The sequence below is a fragment of the Nuphar pumila genome, chromosome 1, assembly GCF_984573655.1.
Source record: "Nuphar pumila chromosome 1, dmNupPumi1.hap1.1, whole genome shotgun sequence".
Lineage (NCBI taxonomy): Eukaryota > Viridiplantae > Streptophyta > Magnoliopsida > Nymphaeales > Nymphaeaceae > Nuphar > Nuphar pumila.
In genome coordinates this window covers 19782749-19800097 of record NC_143249.1, presented here as the reverse complement: position 1 = coordinate 19800097, position 17349 = coordinate 19782749, and the positions used below count along the sequence as shown (strand labels likewise).

The 17349-nt window shown below is 38.9% G+C and overlaps 1 protein-coding gene across 1 annotated transcript in view; it reads left to right on the top strand.

Moving 5' to 3' along the window:
• The window catches only part of LOC149848252 (serine/threonine-protein kinase BSK1-like), a 61600-nt gene extending 55584 nt beyond the window's left edge, over positions 1–6016 (top strand). The window contains exons 7-9 of the mRNA XM_089986414.1: positions 4220–4384; positions 4474–4587; positions 5317–6016. Coding sequence (XP_089842540.1) covers positions 4220–4384; positions 4474–4587; positions 5317–5559 — 522 coding nt within the window. The 3' untranslated portion in view covers positions 5560–6016. The remainder of the gene's footprint in view (positions 1–4219; positions 4385–4473; positions 4588–5316) is intronic.
• Positions 6017–17349: the final 11333 nt, after the last annotated feature.

Below are 17349 nucleotides of genomic sequence, written 5' to 3'. Positions count from 1 at the left end.
ATAATCATATCATCAACATAAAGTAACAAAATTACGATACTAGAACCTGCATGTTTAACAAAAAGAGCAGTGTCAGTATAACAAGAATGAAATCCTAACTTTATCATGATATCACTGAAACGATCATACCAAGCCTTAGGGGCTTGTTTAAGACCATACAATGCCTTCAAAAGCCGAAGTGTTTGACCTTGCTTGATATTTATTCCGGGTGGCGGATCCATATAAACTTCTTCACTTAAACTTCTATTTAAAAAAGTATTTTTTACGTCAAGTTGATAAATAAGCCATTTTTTGGTTGATGCGACATCTATTAAGGTTCTGACACTAGTCATTCGAGCTACGTGAGCGAATGTTTCTTCGTAATCAATGCCATATTCTTGGGAGTATCCCTTAGCAACTAATCTAGCTTTATATCGTTCTAAAGAGCCATCGCTTTTAGTTTTAACTTTGAAGACCCAGCGACAACCAATAGGTTTTTTGTGTGAGGGTAGATTAACTATTTCCCAAGTATTGGCCTTTTTTAAAGCATTTAGTTCAACTTGCATTGCTTCAACCCAATGAGGTATAGATTTGACTTGATTATAGTGGGCCAGTTCAAAATAAGAGTGTAGAGTTATCAAACATGCCCGATAATTGGGAGTTAAGGAATCATAGGATACAAACCTATTTGGGGGTATTGATATTCTAGAAGAATGCCTAACTTGTGGTTCCTCAGTGGATTCAGAATTTTTAGAGTATTTTTCGAGGGCACTAATAGGTTTTTCTTGATTTCTTCTTGAGTAAACATTTATATTGGTATCACTATCATGAACATTTATATTTGAATCACTATTATTTGAGAGTGTTATGTCAAGAGGGGATACCTCACGAGTATCGTCTATGTTTTCAAGAAAATCTTCTTGTATGTCATCAATAAGATCATATAAGAATATATAATCAATTTCATTTGTTTCTTCTATTTTATCAAAACCGTTTTCTTCTTCTAGAAATGTTACATCTTTTGAAACATATAGTTTATCATTCTTAAAATCATAACATCTATACCCTTTTTGATTTTCACCATATCCGAAAAATACACATTCAATTGCTTTTGGAGATAACTTATCCCTTTTATGTAGTAGGACAAAACATTTGCAACCAAAAATACGAAGACGATTAAAATCGGGTGAAAACTTAAAGAGTTTTTCATAGGGAGAAGCATTTTTTAACTTAGAAGAGGGCATTCTATTGATTAGGTAGGTTGAGGTTAGAACGGCTTCGGCCCAAAACTTCTTTGGAATATTCCTAGACACAAGTAATGTTCTAGCGGTTTCTATAATGTGCCTATGTTTCCTTTCCGCTAGGCCATTTTGTTGAGGAGTCCTAGGACATGACTTTTGATGGCAAATGCCATTTTGGGTTAAATAGTTTTGGAATTCGTGAGATAAGTATTCGCCACCGGAATCGGATCTTAAAATAGATATGTTACTTTGAAATTGATTTTGAACCTTTTTATGAAAATCTTTAAAGAAAGTAAATACTTCCGACTTATGAGTAAGGAAATAAATCCAAACATACCGAGTAAAGTCATCAATAAACGTAACATAATATGAATAGCCCCCTTTAGACATAACCGGAGAAGGCCCCCAAACATCCGAATGCACCAATTCAAAAGGCCTTGATGAGAGAAAAGTTATAGTTGGAAATGGAATAGACTTCATTTTTCCAAAAATGCAATCTTTGCAATTAATTTCTTTTTCCTTACAAAATTTGTTTCCAAAAGAAAAGAGGTACATTTTGGAATAACTTGGATGACCAAGTCTTTTATGCCAAGTTTCCATATTTTTTTCTTGGACATAAGAACAAAAAAAGTTTGTAGGGAGATCAAGATGGTCCATATAATAGAGATCTCCATTTCTATGGCCTTGCCCAATCCGCTTCCCGGACCGGAGATCCTGCACAAAGCAACCATTAGATAAGAAAGATATTTCACATCCATGGTCGGCAATTTGAGAAACCGAAAAAAGGTTTAAATTTAGTTTGGGAACAACTCTTACTTTTGGAACACAAAAATTTTGTGAATCTTTAAAAGAACCAATACTTGAAATTTTCAAAAAAGTTTCATCGGCAGTAGAGACACAAGAGTCCTTTGAATTGGTGCAAACATCACTAAGTGCATTTTCATGAGGGGTCATATAAAAAGAAGCTCCGGAATCAAGGATCCAAGAATACATACCGGATGATGATGTTGAAGCAATAGCCGCACCCGATGTGGAGGAAGAAACTTTTAGCATTTGTTGGAGAGCCATATATATATTTGTCCAAGAGTTTCTTTAATGTCATTGTTCTTGCCTTCATTTTCTTTGGTGGTGGTTTCTTCAAGAGAGACCACTTTAGGCTTGAAGGTTCCAATAAGCTTTGGACAAACGGGTCTAATGTGTCCCGGCTCATTGCAATAATGACAAACAATCATTTTTCTTCCTCCATTGTAGTTCTCTTGTTTCCCAAAATGAGGAGGCTTATAGGTTCTAACATTGTTACCCGGTTTGGATACGGCAAGGACTTCATCAACATGCTTACTCATGCCAAGCCTTGTCTCCTCTTGAGTGATTTCGGCAATAGCGTCCTCAATAGGAGGAAAAATAGATCTATGGAGAAGTGAAGATCTCACTTGCTCAAATTCGGGACGTAGCCCCAAAATAAATTGAAACAATCGCTATTGTTCCATTTGTTTTTGCCTTAAATCAATATCTTCCATAGAAACCCATTTTGGCTCCAAGAGAGCCAATTCATCCCATGGTGAGTTTAGGGCACTATAGTAGTCTTGAATGCTAGAATCACCTTGCTTGGTGGTTCTAATCTTTTCTTGCAAGAAGTATGCTCTTGTAAGATCCTTTTGGGTATACATACCCCTCATAAAGGACCAAGCCTCATTGGCTCTACGAAATTTAGCTATATTAGCACATACCTTAAGTTCCACATTGTTCATAAACCACGCAAGGATTTTTGCGTGATTGCTTTCCCAATCTTCCACTTCCTTTTGATGACTTTCAATGGCCTTGAGGCGAGCATCTCCCTCAAGAGCCTTTTCTTGACCTTCTTCCATCTTCGTGAGCATAAGCTTCGGTTCCGGAACGGTCCCCATGACAAAACCCCAAAGCTTCTTTCCTTTGAGATTATTCTCCATAGCCGATGCCTACATCATATAATTCTTTCTATTGAGCTTGAAAGATAGGTCAATCTTTGTCTCAATGATGTTGCCAAGAAGTGAGAAGATGTTCACAAAATATGAGATACACGAACCACACCTTTCCTTCAAGAATCGAGTGGCTTTGATACCATGTAATGAGATATTGCGAAAATATAAAGAGTGCATACAAGCACTTACAATAATGAATAAAAGAGACAATATCACAAGTCCACAAAGGGACAATACAAGCACAAGCCTTTAAGAAGGCAACAATATAAAAAGCCTCTTATTGAGAAGAGAGAAAAGCTCTCAAGGATAAGAATACACAAGGGGTTCACCCCTATTTATACAAGAGGAAGAGGAGGAAAAAGGAGGGCCAAAGGACCTCAAAAGGAGAATCAAAAGGGGGCTCCCATAGAGTCGTTGGGAGCCCCCAACGGTCACAAAATGTGACCGTTGGGGGCTCCCAACGACTCTATGTTGGATCCCCTTTAGGTCCTCAAAAAAGAATAAAAAAGAATTGAAAAAAACAAAAATAAAAATTACATTTAGACAAAAAGGAAAAATAGTTGTTTTCTAAAACAACTATATGAAATTACAAAAATACCCCTATCGGGTATTGATGTAATATACAGCATATATATATATATATATATATATTAGATACATTTTAACAAATAGAAGATATGTTTGCATCTTCTTTCCCCCTAAATCCTCATTTTTCTGTTATTATCATCTCTTTCTTGAGATATTTCGTACATAAAGGTGACTCGTATGGAATTTTTCTTATGTGTTTCTTGTTTATGAAGTACCATAGAACCTATGCATGATTGTCAAAATCTGGCTTCTAATTCAGTTAATTCCCATAAAGAATATACTGTATGACAGCGTGTTAATATTTTCTTGTTAGAAGAATGAGATGCTTGTGCTTGCATTACTTGATCAATTTACCGGTGTGCTGATCATGTAGAGATGGATCATTGAAAATGTTTGCTTTTCTTATGATTGAATCGATGTATAATTGAAGCTTCCATTTGCTGATGAGAACAGGTACCCTCTTATGTCCTTTTGGGTATTACAAAACATGAGGAACCCTCTTCTGCTCCACAACTTTCTCTTTCTCCATTAGGTGAGGCATGCTCAAGAATGGATCTTACAGCAATGCACCAAATACTTGTCACAATGCACTACAAGGACGATGAGGGGACCAATGAGGTAAAGGGTGGATTGGTTTAAACTTGAAATGGGAAGCCAAAGCTGCAATAGTCTGTTCATTTTGCTTACATGGAATATTTTCCATGCAGCTGTCATTCCAGGAGTGGACTCAGCAGATGAGAGATATACTTGAAGCTAGAAAACGTGGTGATGTTGCTTTCCGTGAAAAAAATTTCAAAGCCGCTATTGACTGTTATTCTCAAGTAGGTTTTGGTTTTGTTGTATATTGTGCATCCATTGTAGTGTTAGTAAGCCTGCCTTGAAAACTGTGGCGCTCGACTATAAAGGCTGGGATTCTTAACCAGGTCGAGATGGTCAAATTGATATCTTTTTCATAGTTGAATCAGCAAATTCTGTTGCGAAACTTGTCGAAGTTCATTATTTACTTCACTTCAATGATAGTCTCAAGGACGTTTGAGGCTCTAGAGTAAACCCCTTTATTTACTTGCTCAGTGTTTTAACTTAGGTAATGAATATTGCCTTGATTTCAAAACCTTTACATAATCCTATTTGTGCATGGTTTTTTTCAGTTTTCTTCAACTAGTATTTGTTGAGAAACTGAACCTTTTGTTTTGCTTTCTTTTCCCCTGTTCTTTCCACTTTATATTCAGTTGTTCTTGGTTGATAATTTTCTATAATGCTTTATTTTTTTCATTTCGTAATTATATTTGAATTTTAGAACTGTAAGGTCTTCCCCTATAAAACCTAAAGATGTGTATTAGGTTTTCTCAGGAATATCTGTTGCACAAAACTCATGCAAAAGCTAGATTGCATCCATGTTGCTCAACTTGATTCATTTGGTCCAACTATACGTGCACCCACCTATTTGAATAATGCACACGCACTTGCTGGATATCCATTTATGAGCACATTAGACTCCATAAAATTCTTTTAGAGATTAACTGGTCAAGGCATGTGTTTCTAAATTGCAGTTTATAAACTTGGGAACGATGGTGTCTCCAACTGTTTATGCTAGATGCAGCTTGTCGCATTTGCTGTGTGATCAACCTGACGAGGCTCTCCGAGATGCAATGCAGGCACAATGTGTTCACCCGGAATGGCCAACAGCATTTTACATGCAAGCTGCAGCTCTCACAAAGCTTGACATGCACAATGATGCTTCTGATATGTTGAAAGAAGCTGCTGCATTAGAAAAGCAGCAAAAAGGAAGATAATCTGCACCATATATATACCGTTATTGTTGTTCTTCTGCAATGTCAATGAAGAGCCAAGAGGCTCCTTTCTTCGCACTGTTTGGGTGGGGAAAACATTGACGGATCCAAGAGCTGGTCCAATCAGCTGCGTATCTTGTAAAATGGTATCCAGTCATCGATCAAGCTGTTGTTACATTATGTAATATAATAATTTCTTTGTTGTATCATACCATTTTTTTGTTTTGTTGTATTTTGAGATTTCATTTTTGTTCCCTCATAACAAGTGACTTGCCCAGTTGATTGCCGTCCCAAGATTGGTATGTGTAGCCAACTCGTTTTAAGCAGCCTGATTTGTTCTCTGCATCATGGTTTTGTAATGCCTGTATACCAGATGGATTTTAATGGAATTGGGGCAAACTGCTGTGGGTGATGTAAATCCCATCATGAACTAGACATAATGCTATTATTGTTTTGGATCTATTGAGAACTTTAATAATTGATCATGAAGGGTGGGAGTAGGTGCTTCGGGAGCACCCTATCATTACTAAAAAAAAAAAAAATGTGAGAATCACTCGTTTGATAAGGAGATAAGAAACCGGCAGAAGCACGTCGAATTGAGATCAAAGGAGCGGTTTAAGTGACATCTAAGTGCGATAGCCAATCACATGCACGTTGCATGGGGCCCACAGTTTCAGAGTGCAGGCCCCACATAAAATGCTGTTACGTGATTGACTATGGCACTTAACCGCTCCCTGGATCCCTGCTTGAAGCACTTCATGTGGCTGATAGGGTGGGTTCCTTTCCACCCCACCCCACCCCACCCCATTATTTCTCTACACTCTCCATAGACATTGTTGTTGTAGCAGCAGACCGACATAACCATGACATCAGCCACAGTGTCTAGCAGCATGATCAGCAGCACATTCTTGGTGCGCTGGCAGCCCACGGCTGCCCTCCGGTTACTCTCGAGCCTGAGCCAAATTGTTGGCTCAAGGCCGGGTGCGGCCGGGTCACAATCATGAATGTTGGCGTTTCATGCATAATCGTACACAAAAAGTGTACCTAAAAATGCTATAGAGTGTTCGTGTGGGTGCTCGGTGTTCTCCTCAGTCGGTCGACGCCCACGATGAGCTTAGGCCTAAGGTCGATGGTGAGCAGGACCCTGAACCCAATGAACCAAATGTGGGCTAAGCTAATGATGTTATTGTATGGCAATGGTTACTCATCATCAATTGCAGCCAGCCACCCCTCTATATAGTTGAGGAGGGAGAGGTGGTACCTCCACTATCATGCCCACTGAGCTTTTAATGTCAAACTAGGTCATTCAATGGGTTGGACCGAATCCATATGTCCAACATTCTCTCACTTGATCCATTGACATTAAAAGTGCACTAAATCGAGGTTTAAACTATTATCTCGATTTAATTCTTTTTGTGGGTTCACATGCTACTCTTTATCATAAGAATGAATCATATGAGTCATGAAGATGAACACTCCTTTATTAAATGTCATATTTTCATGTTCTACACTACAATTCACCTTTAGTGCTTTAGCATGTTGAAAATACCTTTATGAATAAGTTAGTCTCTAACATATTCTATTGGTCATTTAATATTGTTATTTTGTTATTCTCTCTAATCCATATGAGAGATTCTTTATACAAAATCAATAATATATAAAGTTATAGAGAATCAAATTTATATACACAAATATGATCACATAATGTATTATCATACATCAAAAGGAATAAAAAAGACTCATCCCCTTTACATATTGGGAATACAATCCCGGTGCTAGCCCTTTAGTAAAGGGATCCGAGTCATTTTCTTCGTTCCAATTGTATTAACACATACCAGATGATTCTCATTCCTTTCTTTAACAATAAAATATTTTAACTTTATGTGTCGACACGATGTTGAGCTCTTGCTATTATTTGAAAAGGACATGACTGCTTCATTATCACAAAAGATCTTTAGTGGTCTTTCAATAAAGTCCACTATATCAAGATCCATAATGAAGTTTCTTATCCAAATGACCTGAGATAAATCTCGTATAAAATCAATAATTTATGTCCCAATGGATTTCAGAAATTCTTTCACTGTCCTATAGTGAGAGATGACACCTCAAATATTCTTAATCACTCACGATTGTAAAAGCAACATGCTAAGATATTCGAATACTCCCACTTCTCATGAACATCCTTTTAAGCGCTTTCACTTCTCATAGACAACCTTCAGAATGACTGTTCTATTCTCCGTACGAGTGGAAGATAAATCGCTCTATACGAGATTTATATTGAAAAGGTAGATATGCGACCCCTTATTATTCACCTTTTCTGAGCCAAGCATAGTTGAGCCATTATCGTTCCACTTTGGTGGAAACGACAATACTCATAGTTACTCTATCTCTTCAATTCTCAAGGAATTGACTTCAGTTGGTGAAATTAGCAGATCATGTAATCAGAGACAATTCATCATTGTACCTTTGAGTACAAATATGCTTCATAGGCTGAAATACACATCTATTATTACATCCTGTATAAATTTGGAACACAACGACCTACCTTGGGTAGAATCAATGTTTCATAAATTTACATACAAACATAATAACGAATCTTAATACGGTCAAAAGAATCCTTAATCAACACAACTCAGATCACTTTGGTGATTACATGAATTGGTCAATCAAGATATTTTATCGAAAGCATATTCGTATTATGGAGCATGCCCATGCACACATGTAAATGCATATATATTCATGACAAAATACAAGTTCATGCTTCAACTAATATGCATAAACTAATTTTCATGAATTTAGTCATAATTCATGTTTAAAACATCATACATAACTTGACAAACGTATAACATATAAATTAATATGCATAAATCATGCTTTCCATACAATAAACACTTTATAAAACACGAAAAATAACAAAAGCAAGCTAATATGGGTAAATCTCAGGGTCCACAAGCAGGAACCAGTTTGAAAATACTCTGAATCGGTCTAAAACGGCCTTGAGCCGGTCATCCAAGGGTCCAAACCGGTTCTGAACCTTATGAACCAATACCAAATATGAACAAAAATTCATAAAGCCCTATAATCGTATGCCAAAATCCCTTTATCTTCATATATTTATGAAAACAGGGTTTTAACATCTCATAACCGATGAAAAACTAGAAGTAATTGGTCAAAAATGACTCCGAATTGATCCTGAAAAGGACCGTATCGATTTCCGATCCGGTTCAGGCCAAATAGTGTCTGGATCCTGCAGAAGCATGGGTCCGACCTAGTTCAAACAGTATCTGGGTCTGATCCGGTCTGAAATAGACCCGGGTCTAACCCGGTTTGAACTGGACCTAGGTTGGACCAAGTCTGAAATGGACCCGGTTCTCACCCGGTCTGAAATGGACCTAGTATTTCTGGATCAGACCCAAACTCGAAACCATTATGGGCTCGGTTATGATCCAAATAGAATCCATATTTGACCAGATCTGAATAAGATCCGAATTTGACCCAATCCAAATAGGATCCGAGTAATTTGGATTAGATCCAGACCCGAACACCTGATGGGTCCAGATCATAACCCAGTCCAAATTATTTTGGATCTTAACTCGGTTCAACGGGATCAGACTAGACCCAAAACTAAATAAGTCCGGCTCTGATCCAACTGGGTCATATCCGATCACCGACCCAAACCCCAAATGGATCCGGGTCACTCTAGGGGATAAGATCTTAAGCTCGATCCAAAATGCTGGTTCTGACCTAGACCCGCTACTAAATGGGTTCAGGTCCATAGGATCAGACCTGGATGACTTATGGCTTCGGGTCCATAGGATAAGACCCAGACCCGGATGCCTTATGGGTTCGGGTCTGGTCCTGGGACAAAACTTTGGACCAGATCTAGGTGGATCCGGTGAGACCCGATCCACCCAAAAAGGGCCGGATCGGGTCTCCACCGAGTCAGAATATCCGGTCTGACTCGGGTCACCCAGCAACAAATAACGTCGTTTGGTTTCTGAGAAACTGAATGAGTTCGGTTTCTTAGAAACTGAATATCACCTTTCAATCAGCAGCGACCCACGTCGCCCCATGACGATGTGCTATTGCAGGCACCATATGTTGGCGACCCGTATCAACCCGCAACTCTGGCGATGATGACTCCACTGGTAGCCCAATGGCTGAAGGAGCAAAGAAAAGGGGCAAGATGGCGTTGGATGTCGTAAGCAGCGATCCACGTCGCCTGAGGGTCACTGCCGCCGTCAGCAGTCACCGGCACCGGTGGCTCACCGAAAAGTTGCCGGCGTCGAAGACCCCCACCAACCCTCAGTCTGTTCGGCGACAACAGACCCCCATCGTGCCCGACGGTAGAGGGGAACATGAAAAGGGGCTTGCCGCCCTGGATGTCACGTGATGCCGGACGGACCACAACACCAGTGAAATAGCCACCGAAGGCTGCCTCTTCCCAGCGATGCACCCATGGCGTCGACGATGAAAAGGCCCCACTGCCCAATGACAGATGAAATAGAGAATGGAGAAAAAAGGGTTTAAAAAACCCTTGTTGCCGCATGTCGCCGACAATCGGCAACCCCCCCCCCCCCGTAATGATTCACGGCGACCTCGGTAATGATCGACCACCCTGCAACCCGACGATGCAGGTGAAACCCTCGATCCACTATTTTTTTTTATTTTTTATTTTTTTATTTTTTGTTTGATGTCGATGATGGTCGGCCGGTAACCAATGAGCCACATCGCCCCATGGTGACGGGCTGTCGACCTTCAACCGGTGACCTACTGTCGGCTAACTGCATCCAGTGGCATCGATGAAATTGCGGGCGACCACCGGCTTCCTTATGCCATCTAGGCGATAAACAATCAGCAAAATTGGATCGGGTTAGCCGAGAAATGCTGTCGCCCCATGGCCCATCGCCCCACAGCAACAGGCACTGTCAACCTGCGACTTACCTCGCCCCACGACGACAGTTGCAACAATTGCCAGTAAGCCCGCATGAACTCACGCACAACGGAATGCGTGGTCATGAGCTTATAACCCAATGTTGGCATTTTCTGCAGAATCATACACAAAAAGTGTACCTGAAGACACCATAGAGTGTCTGTGCGAGTGCTTGGCGTTCTCCTTAACCGATCGACACCCACGATGAGCACATGCCTAAGGTCGACGGTGAGCAAGACCCTAAACTCGATGAACCGAATGTGGGCCAGGCTAAAGCTGTTAGTGTATGGCTATGGTTACTCATCATCTAGTGCAGTCAGCCAACCACCCGTTTATATAGTGGAGGAGAGAGAGGAAGTACAGTGAATGTGGACAATCCATGTTCACGTCTCTTATGACATTAATTGCCCTTCACTACCGTGCCCACCAAGCTTTTAATGTTAAACCGATTCACTCAATGGGTTGGACCTGATCAATATGTTCAACAATAGCCACTTACAAGGTCACCCTAGTATTGCCAGGACGATGTCTACGTTCTTGACAAGGAGCAAGGCATCGCCCTTCCCTACTCGTGCCATGCTGGGTCGTGCTTTTCATGCAATGGCATTGTCGACCAATCAGACGGCAGGGATTTGTGCTCACTTGCATTGCGTACTAGATGTCTGATGTGACCATCGAAACCCACAAGGAGGAGTCCCTCACAGCCTAAGCCTTCATTGTCATCAGATCAGCCTACACAAATGTTTGTTAGATGTTGCCTTTTGTATCTTAATTTGGTTTAAAACTATTTGTTGTGATGGACGCTTGGATCTCATTTGGCTTGAATACATCATTGTGGTCATTTTGCTTAGCACCTTGAGATTTCAGCAGTGCAGTCTTCATTTTTTAGTGATGGTTATATTATTATTATTCTAGTATGCAGAGGCAAGCCAATATAACCATGAATTTTTTTATTTATGGAAAAATGTACCTTGTTATACAGCATTCTTGTCATGCACTCGAAAGCATGGACTGTGAACTTCTATTAACAGCTGTCTGCACCACTTAATTGTCAGCTAGAACTTTAGCTTGTATAGGTTTTTTTGTTGGTTGTTTGATCTATAAATCGCTATCTCCAAAGTAAAACAAGATCCAACCGCTACGATGCTAAGGTACTTGGTCCAATCACTGGATGGTTCACAAATTTTCTTTTTTTCTGTTTTGAAATCACCACCGTCCAATGGCCTTTACCACCGCCATTCACTGCGCAAGCAATGGGGCCCACCACAAGGTGATGACGTCATCATCATGCAAAGATGAAGCCCACCGACGGTGGTGATTTTAAAACATGAAAGTTTTGTGTTTTGGCCTATCACCTGATCTGACCTCACCCTGCAATGCCCCCTCACCTTCTGTCATTGAAGGAAAGATCGGGTGCAATGTGTTTGCACACTATTAGTGTGCTGCTGCTCGCCCAACAGAAGATGGTGGGTAATAAGGTGGCGCAGCACACTTAAAGTGTGCAATTGAGATAAGGTGCAATCACATTGCACCTGATCTCAATTCCTGTCATTGGGGCTGATTACCTTGGCTGAGTACTGGATCCCTCCTTCCTCCCAAATGGCCCAATGGGGCCAGTGTAGCCAAATGTGGTGAGACACATGATCACAAGCGACAATTGTAGTTCTACACTGATTTATTCATGAAGACAGCCAATCATCGACTAATTAATACAAGGATGGGGTCAATAGCGACAACTCATTAAAGGCAATACAAAAAGTCACCACTATTGCTGGAGTTGAATTGTCGCAATAACAATGACTTTATATATCGCTCGCCGTCGTAGATATATCTATAATGTCGACTTTATATATTACCGTTGAATATGTTTCTAACGACGATTAATAAATGTCATCGTTAAATATTATCATTAAAATATTTTTGACGGTAATATTTAACAGCCATTAAATGTCGCCATTATTGATCAATAACAATGACATTACGACATCACCGTCATAAGGTTTTACTCTATAACAACGACCTTGTATATCACCGCTATCGATGTGTCATTAACGATGATATATGCGGCCATTAAATATTGCCATTAAACCACTTTTACGGTTATATTTAACAGCCATGAAATGTTGCCATTATAGAGAAATAATGACGACCATTATAGGTTTTACTTTATAACAATGACATTTAGGTGTCGCCGTTATAGGGTTTATAATTAGGGCATGATATCGTGCCCTAATTTGAATTATCTCTCTCTATTGCTAGATCGCCTCCTTCCTCCTCCTTGCTTGGGTGACACCACCTGACCACCGTCGGACCGAGGATCAATCCTCTCTCTTTTTGTGGTTTCTCTAGGTGACACCACCGGTCACCACCTTCAATCCCTGCACAGGGTGAAACCGCCTGACCGTCGTTGAAGGATATCCTCTCTATATCTCTCTCTCTGCAATTTCTCTTGGTGACACCACCAGTCACCACCTCCTATCCTTGTTCAGGTGACACTGACAAACAACCGTCCCTCTTTTTGTCTGTATGATCTTTACTTGGTGAATGAACTTTTCTCTCAATCCTGAAGACCGGTCACTTGGTATGGTTCTCGGTGCTTTTTTCCTCTTCATGTTTTGGACATTTGCTTGTTTCATCCTAAATTTCATGTTTTCTTAAAGATTTTGGTTGATATTGGTGTGGTTCGAGACTGAAAAATCTATCATACACTAAAAATGATTGTTTAAAGATGATCAAATTGAGCTGGTAAAATGGCGATATTAAAAACATGTTATTTTATCGATTCCTTCTTGTGAATGCGGGTACACAAATAGATATATGAAAAATAAAGGAACGAAGAAAAGAAGCCATTTTATTTCACTAAAAATGACATTTTCCACCTTTCCTCTTTTGTTTGTTGATGACTATTACTTGGGAAACATTTTAGAATTGAATGCTGAAAATTTGATTCAACAATTTTTAAGTCACTTGAAGAATTCACATGAGAAACTTTAACTTGTCTCGGCCAACAAATCATGGTGCCCATGTAGAAGATTCTGTTGACATCTAATCCTTATCAAAATATTTGGGTGGTATGAGAAATAGTCAGACCATTAAACAAAATTGAAAAGAAAAAAGAATGAAATAGAGTGCCAGAATCCTAGCTCAAACCCCTTGAAACATGGGAGCAGATCAATTAAGCATGATGACTAGCCAACCCTGAACATTTTGCCCAATTATGAAGAGAAAGCATCCAATAAGAGAGCATATTCCCTACAAACATGTGTAGTGAATTTAAAAGTATTAGCTTTATCTATGGAAAACACAAGCATATGCTAAAACTTTAAAAAGGGTGCTGAAAAACCCTTAAATTTCATAAAACTTAACTTTGACAAATGATGCTGACGTGTTATAACACAAAAATCAATTAACTTCACATGATTGACTACTATTTATTAAGGATTGTTGTGTAGACTTATTCGTTTATGTGTTGTGGATGTCATTTAATAGGCATATTTTAGTCATAATGACATTGTGAAGTTCTTACTAGCATCTTAATGATAATTTGACATGCTTTAAAATAGATATGTTTGCATGAACCTCACAATGTTCGTCTCGACTTGGCAAGCAATGATATTATTAATCCATTTAGAAATATAAGAATGTCATACAACATGTGACCCGTACTATTATTGTTATATAATCTGCTTTCATGGAAGTGTATAAAAGATCATTTCATACAACTTTACCTACTCATTCCTCTACCAAAGGCACCTGAAAATAAAATAAATGCTTACATGCAGATGTTAATCAAAGATTTGCAAAAGTTATATGATGAAACTATTAACACATACAACACATTGAATAAACAAATATTTTAGATGTGAGCGACGATAATATGAACTATCAATGATTTTTCAACATATGCGAACTTATCAGGGTGGTCTATGAAAGAAAAGCTGGCTTATTCAGTTTGCAAAGTCCATACAAGGTCGGATAGGTTGAAGTTCGGCAAGAAGATGTGTTACATGGCACATCGTTGATTCTTACTACAAGAACACTTATGGCATCATTAAAAGAAGGAGTTCGACGGTAAAGTGAAGTTCAAAAGGCCACCAAAATGAATTATCTGATACTGAACTGGAAGAATAATTAAATAACGTTATCAATGATTTCAAAAAAGTATGAGTTGGTAAAAACAGAAAAGAATGTGTTGATAACCAACAACATCTAAATTGAATAAATTCAAGCAAAAAAAGATCCAAAATCTATCACTATAACTATAATTATATATATAATAATGAGTTCGTGCTAAATCAAATATGCTTTCATATTTATATTTGCTATCATGTTAAGCTGTTTGTCTTCTCGAGAAATACATGAACCCACCACCTCCTGCTGCTTGCTAGTCAAAAGAGATGACCTTCTCTGACGGTGGTGAGGATAACCCTTATCATCTCTCTTTATATATATAAGGAAGCTAAGTTTCAAGCAAAGAAAGTCCAAAATCTATAATCATGTATATATATAAGATTATGGGTCTGTGTTAAAGAAGTTCCAAATGTGTTTTCATATTAATATTTATCTTCAAGTTTTTTCCAAAAAATAATTAAGTGTGAAATAATGTTACCTAATTTGAGAATAGAACTATTTTTTTAAATTAAGCAAAGTATGCATTACACTGGCTGAGTAATTATTGATGAAGTTTTCTTTTTTTGAAAAACAAGCTGAGGTTAGCAGACCCCTATCCTAACAACAGCCACCCCCATGTGGCACAGGGATTCGATTCTTAGCTTTCAACTTGACACAGGACCCGTATGATACCACCTCGGTGGTAACATTGGACGAAGCCAATCATGAGAGAGAGAGAGAGAGAGAGAGAGAGAGAGAGAGAGAGAGAGAGAGAGAGTTCCACGCTCTAATCTTAAAGTTCGGATCGGATCACATCACCGATGGGGCCTCCACTTGTCTGGCAGGAGCAATATAGGGGTCTGCCTAACCCCAGCTTTCTATGTAAAAAAGAAGAAGTTTGCGTCGCGTCTATGTTATCCTTATACCCATCTTTCAGATTTCCATTAAATGCAAATTGTTTTGATCAAATGGGACCCAATAGATGTAATCTACATCATTCATTTAGTGGAAATCAACCTTTAAATCGTCAAAGTCTGAGTTGCGTGCAGGTTTTTTCGGCCATTCAAAAAATCAATGATTGACAAAACACAAAATTGTGATTTAAAAAATAAAAAATTTCATTAAAGGAATAAAATCCAAGGGCCGTTTCGATCATGCTGAGTCCAAACTATAAGGTCAGATCTGATCAAAACAACTTGTATCTTAATATTTAAGAGGGCTATGAAAATGGGGGATGACGAGTGGAACCCAACTCTTGGCTTCCAAGCAGAGCCTAAGGTGTTGGCACCAAATGTATGTTAACCCGGGTTGAACCAGACCTGTTATGAGAAAAACAATGGGTGCGATTAGGATTAGATTAAGTAGACCTGGTTCATACTTAATAAAATAATATTTGTTGCAATTTTGACATTGAAAAATTCCAAAACTTTAATTTAAATTCAGGTCAAACCTAGGTTTGGTATGAAATTTCATAAACCATACCTGATCATCATATTAATCGGACCATATTAGTCCCATCTGGATTCTTAATCGAACCTCCTCCCTTCCATGCCAAACCGGGACTTGGTACGGGCATCCTTATCAATGATGTGCCTTCCCCGCAACCAATACATGGTTCATTTTGTCATTTATTAAGAAACAACAACATTGATTGAGCATCTGCGTTACTAATGGTGCAATTAGGTCAGTCCTAACTCTTGAGTTTGAACTGAATCATGCCCACATTGTTTATGGATCCACCATTATTTTTCAAGAAGGAACGTCCCACAGTACACTAACTGGAATGCCCAGATTTTCCACCAATTATATAACTTTAAACGCCATAACCTAAACTCGGTTAGGTGTTACTATTCTTCTTCTTCTTTAGTGGCTCAAAAAAGTGATGAAAATATTCAATCCAAGATTTGTGCAGGAGATTTATGAGAATGGTGCAACTCAAGTAACAAATGAACTAAAAAATTTATTTTTTTTTCTCTTGAAAATATGAACCACACGAATGTGATATACGTGCATGGGTATATTAAAATCTGACTATTAAGTTATTCGATTCCCGGAAAGCTTAAAAATCAAACTACAAAAGATCTCAAATATTCAAAGCTAAGTATATTTTCCCACAAAAAAACGCGTTTATATAATAACTAGACCATGCTAAAACACGTCTGAAACCAGATTTACGAAACAACACTCCAGGTAGCTAGCTGACCCAAGACACAATCACACCCACAACATTATATAATTAAATCAATAAATCGCAAAACCTTAAGACCCATAAAAGTGCCGCCATCGAACTGCATGTGTTATGATAAAAAAGGAAGAAGAATAGAGTAGGTGAGTCGAGAAATGAGAAAGCACCCCACTGAGAAGACTAATAAAACACTAAGTAAACCAAGGAAGTACCAAAGTCCGAACACCAACCACCTCTTTGCAACCAGAGAAGCAGAGCTTGACAAAATAGAGACTCATGAAAAGGGAGAACACTAACATCCAAGCCTACATCGATCATCATCATCATCATACACAGACGACGCTATATATATCATCTGATCTGTTAGCAGGTCAGTTATGTTCCTCCTGTTAGCAGCTCAACTGTTGCTTTTGGGAGAGGTACACAAGATGCCAGGTGAGGCCCATGAGGGTCATCATGTTGAGGAGGGACGAATAGCTGTTCAGATTCTTCAGCCTCCTGTTCATCTTCACCAGCCTTGACTTCGCGGCCTGATCTTGCTCTAAATCCACCCTGCGTGTCGTGG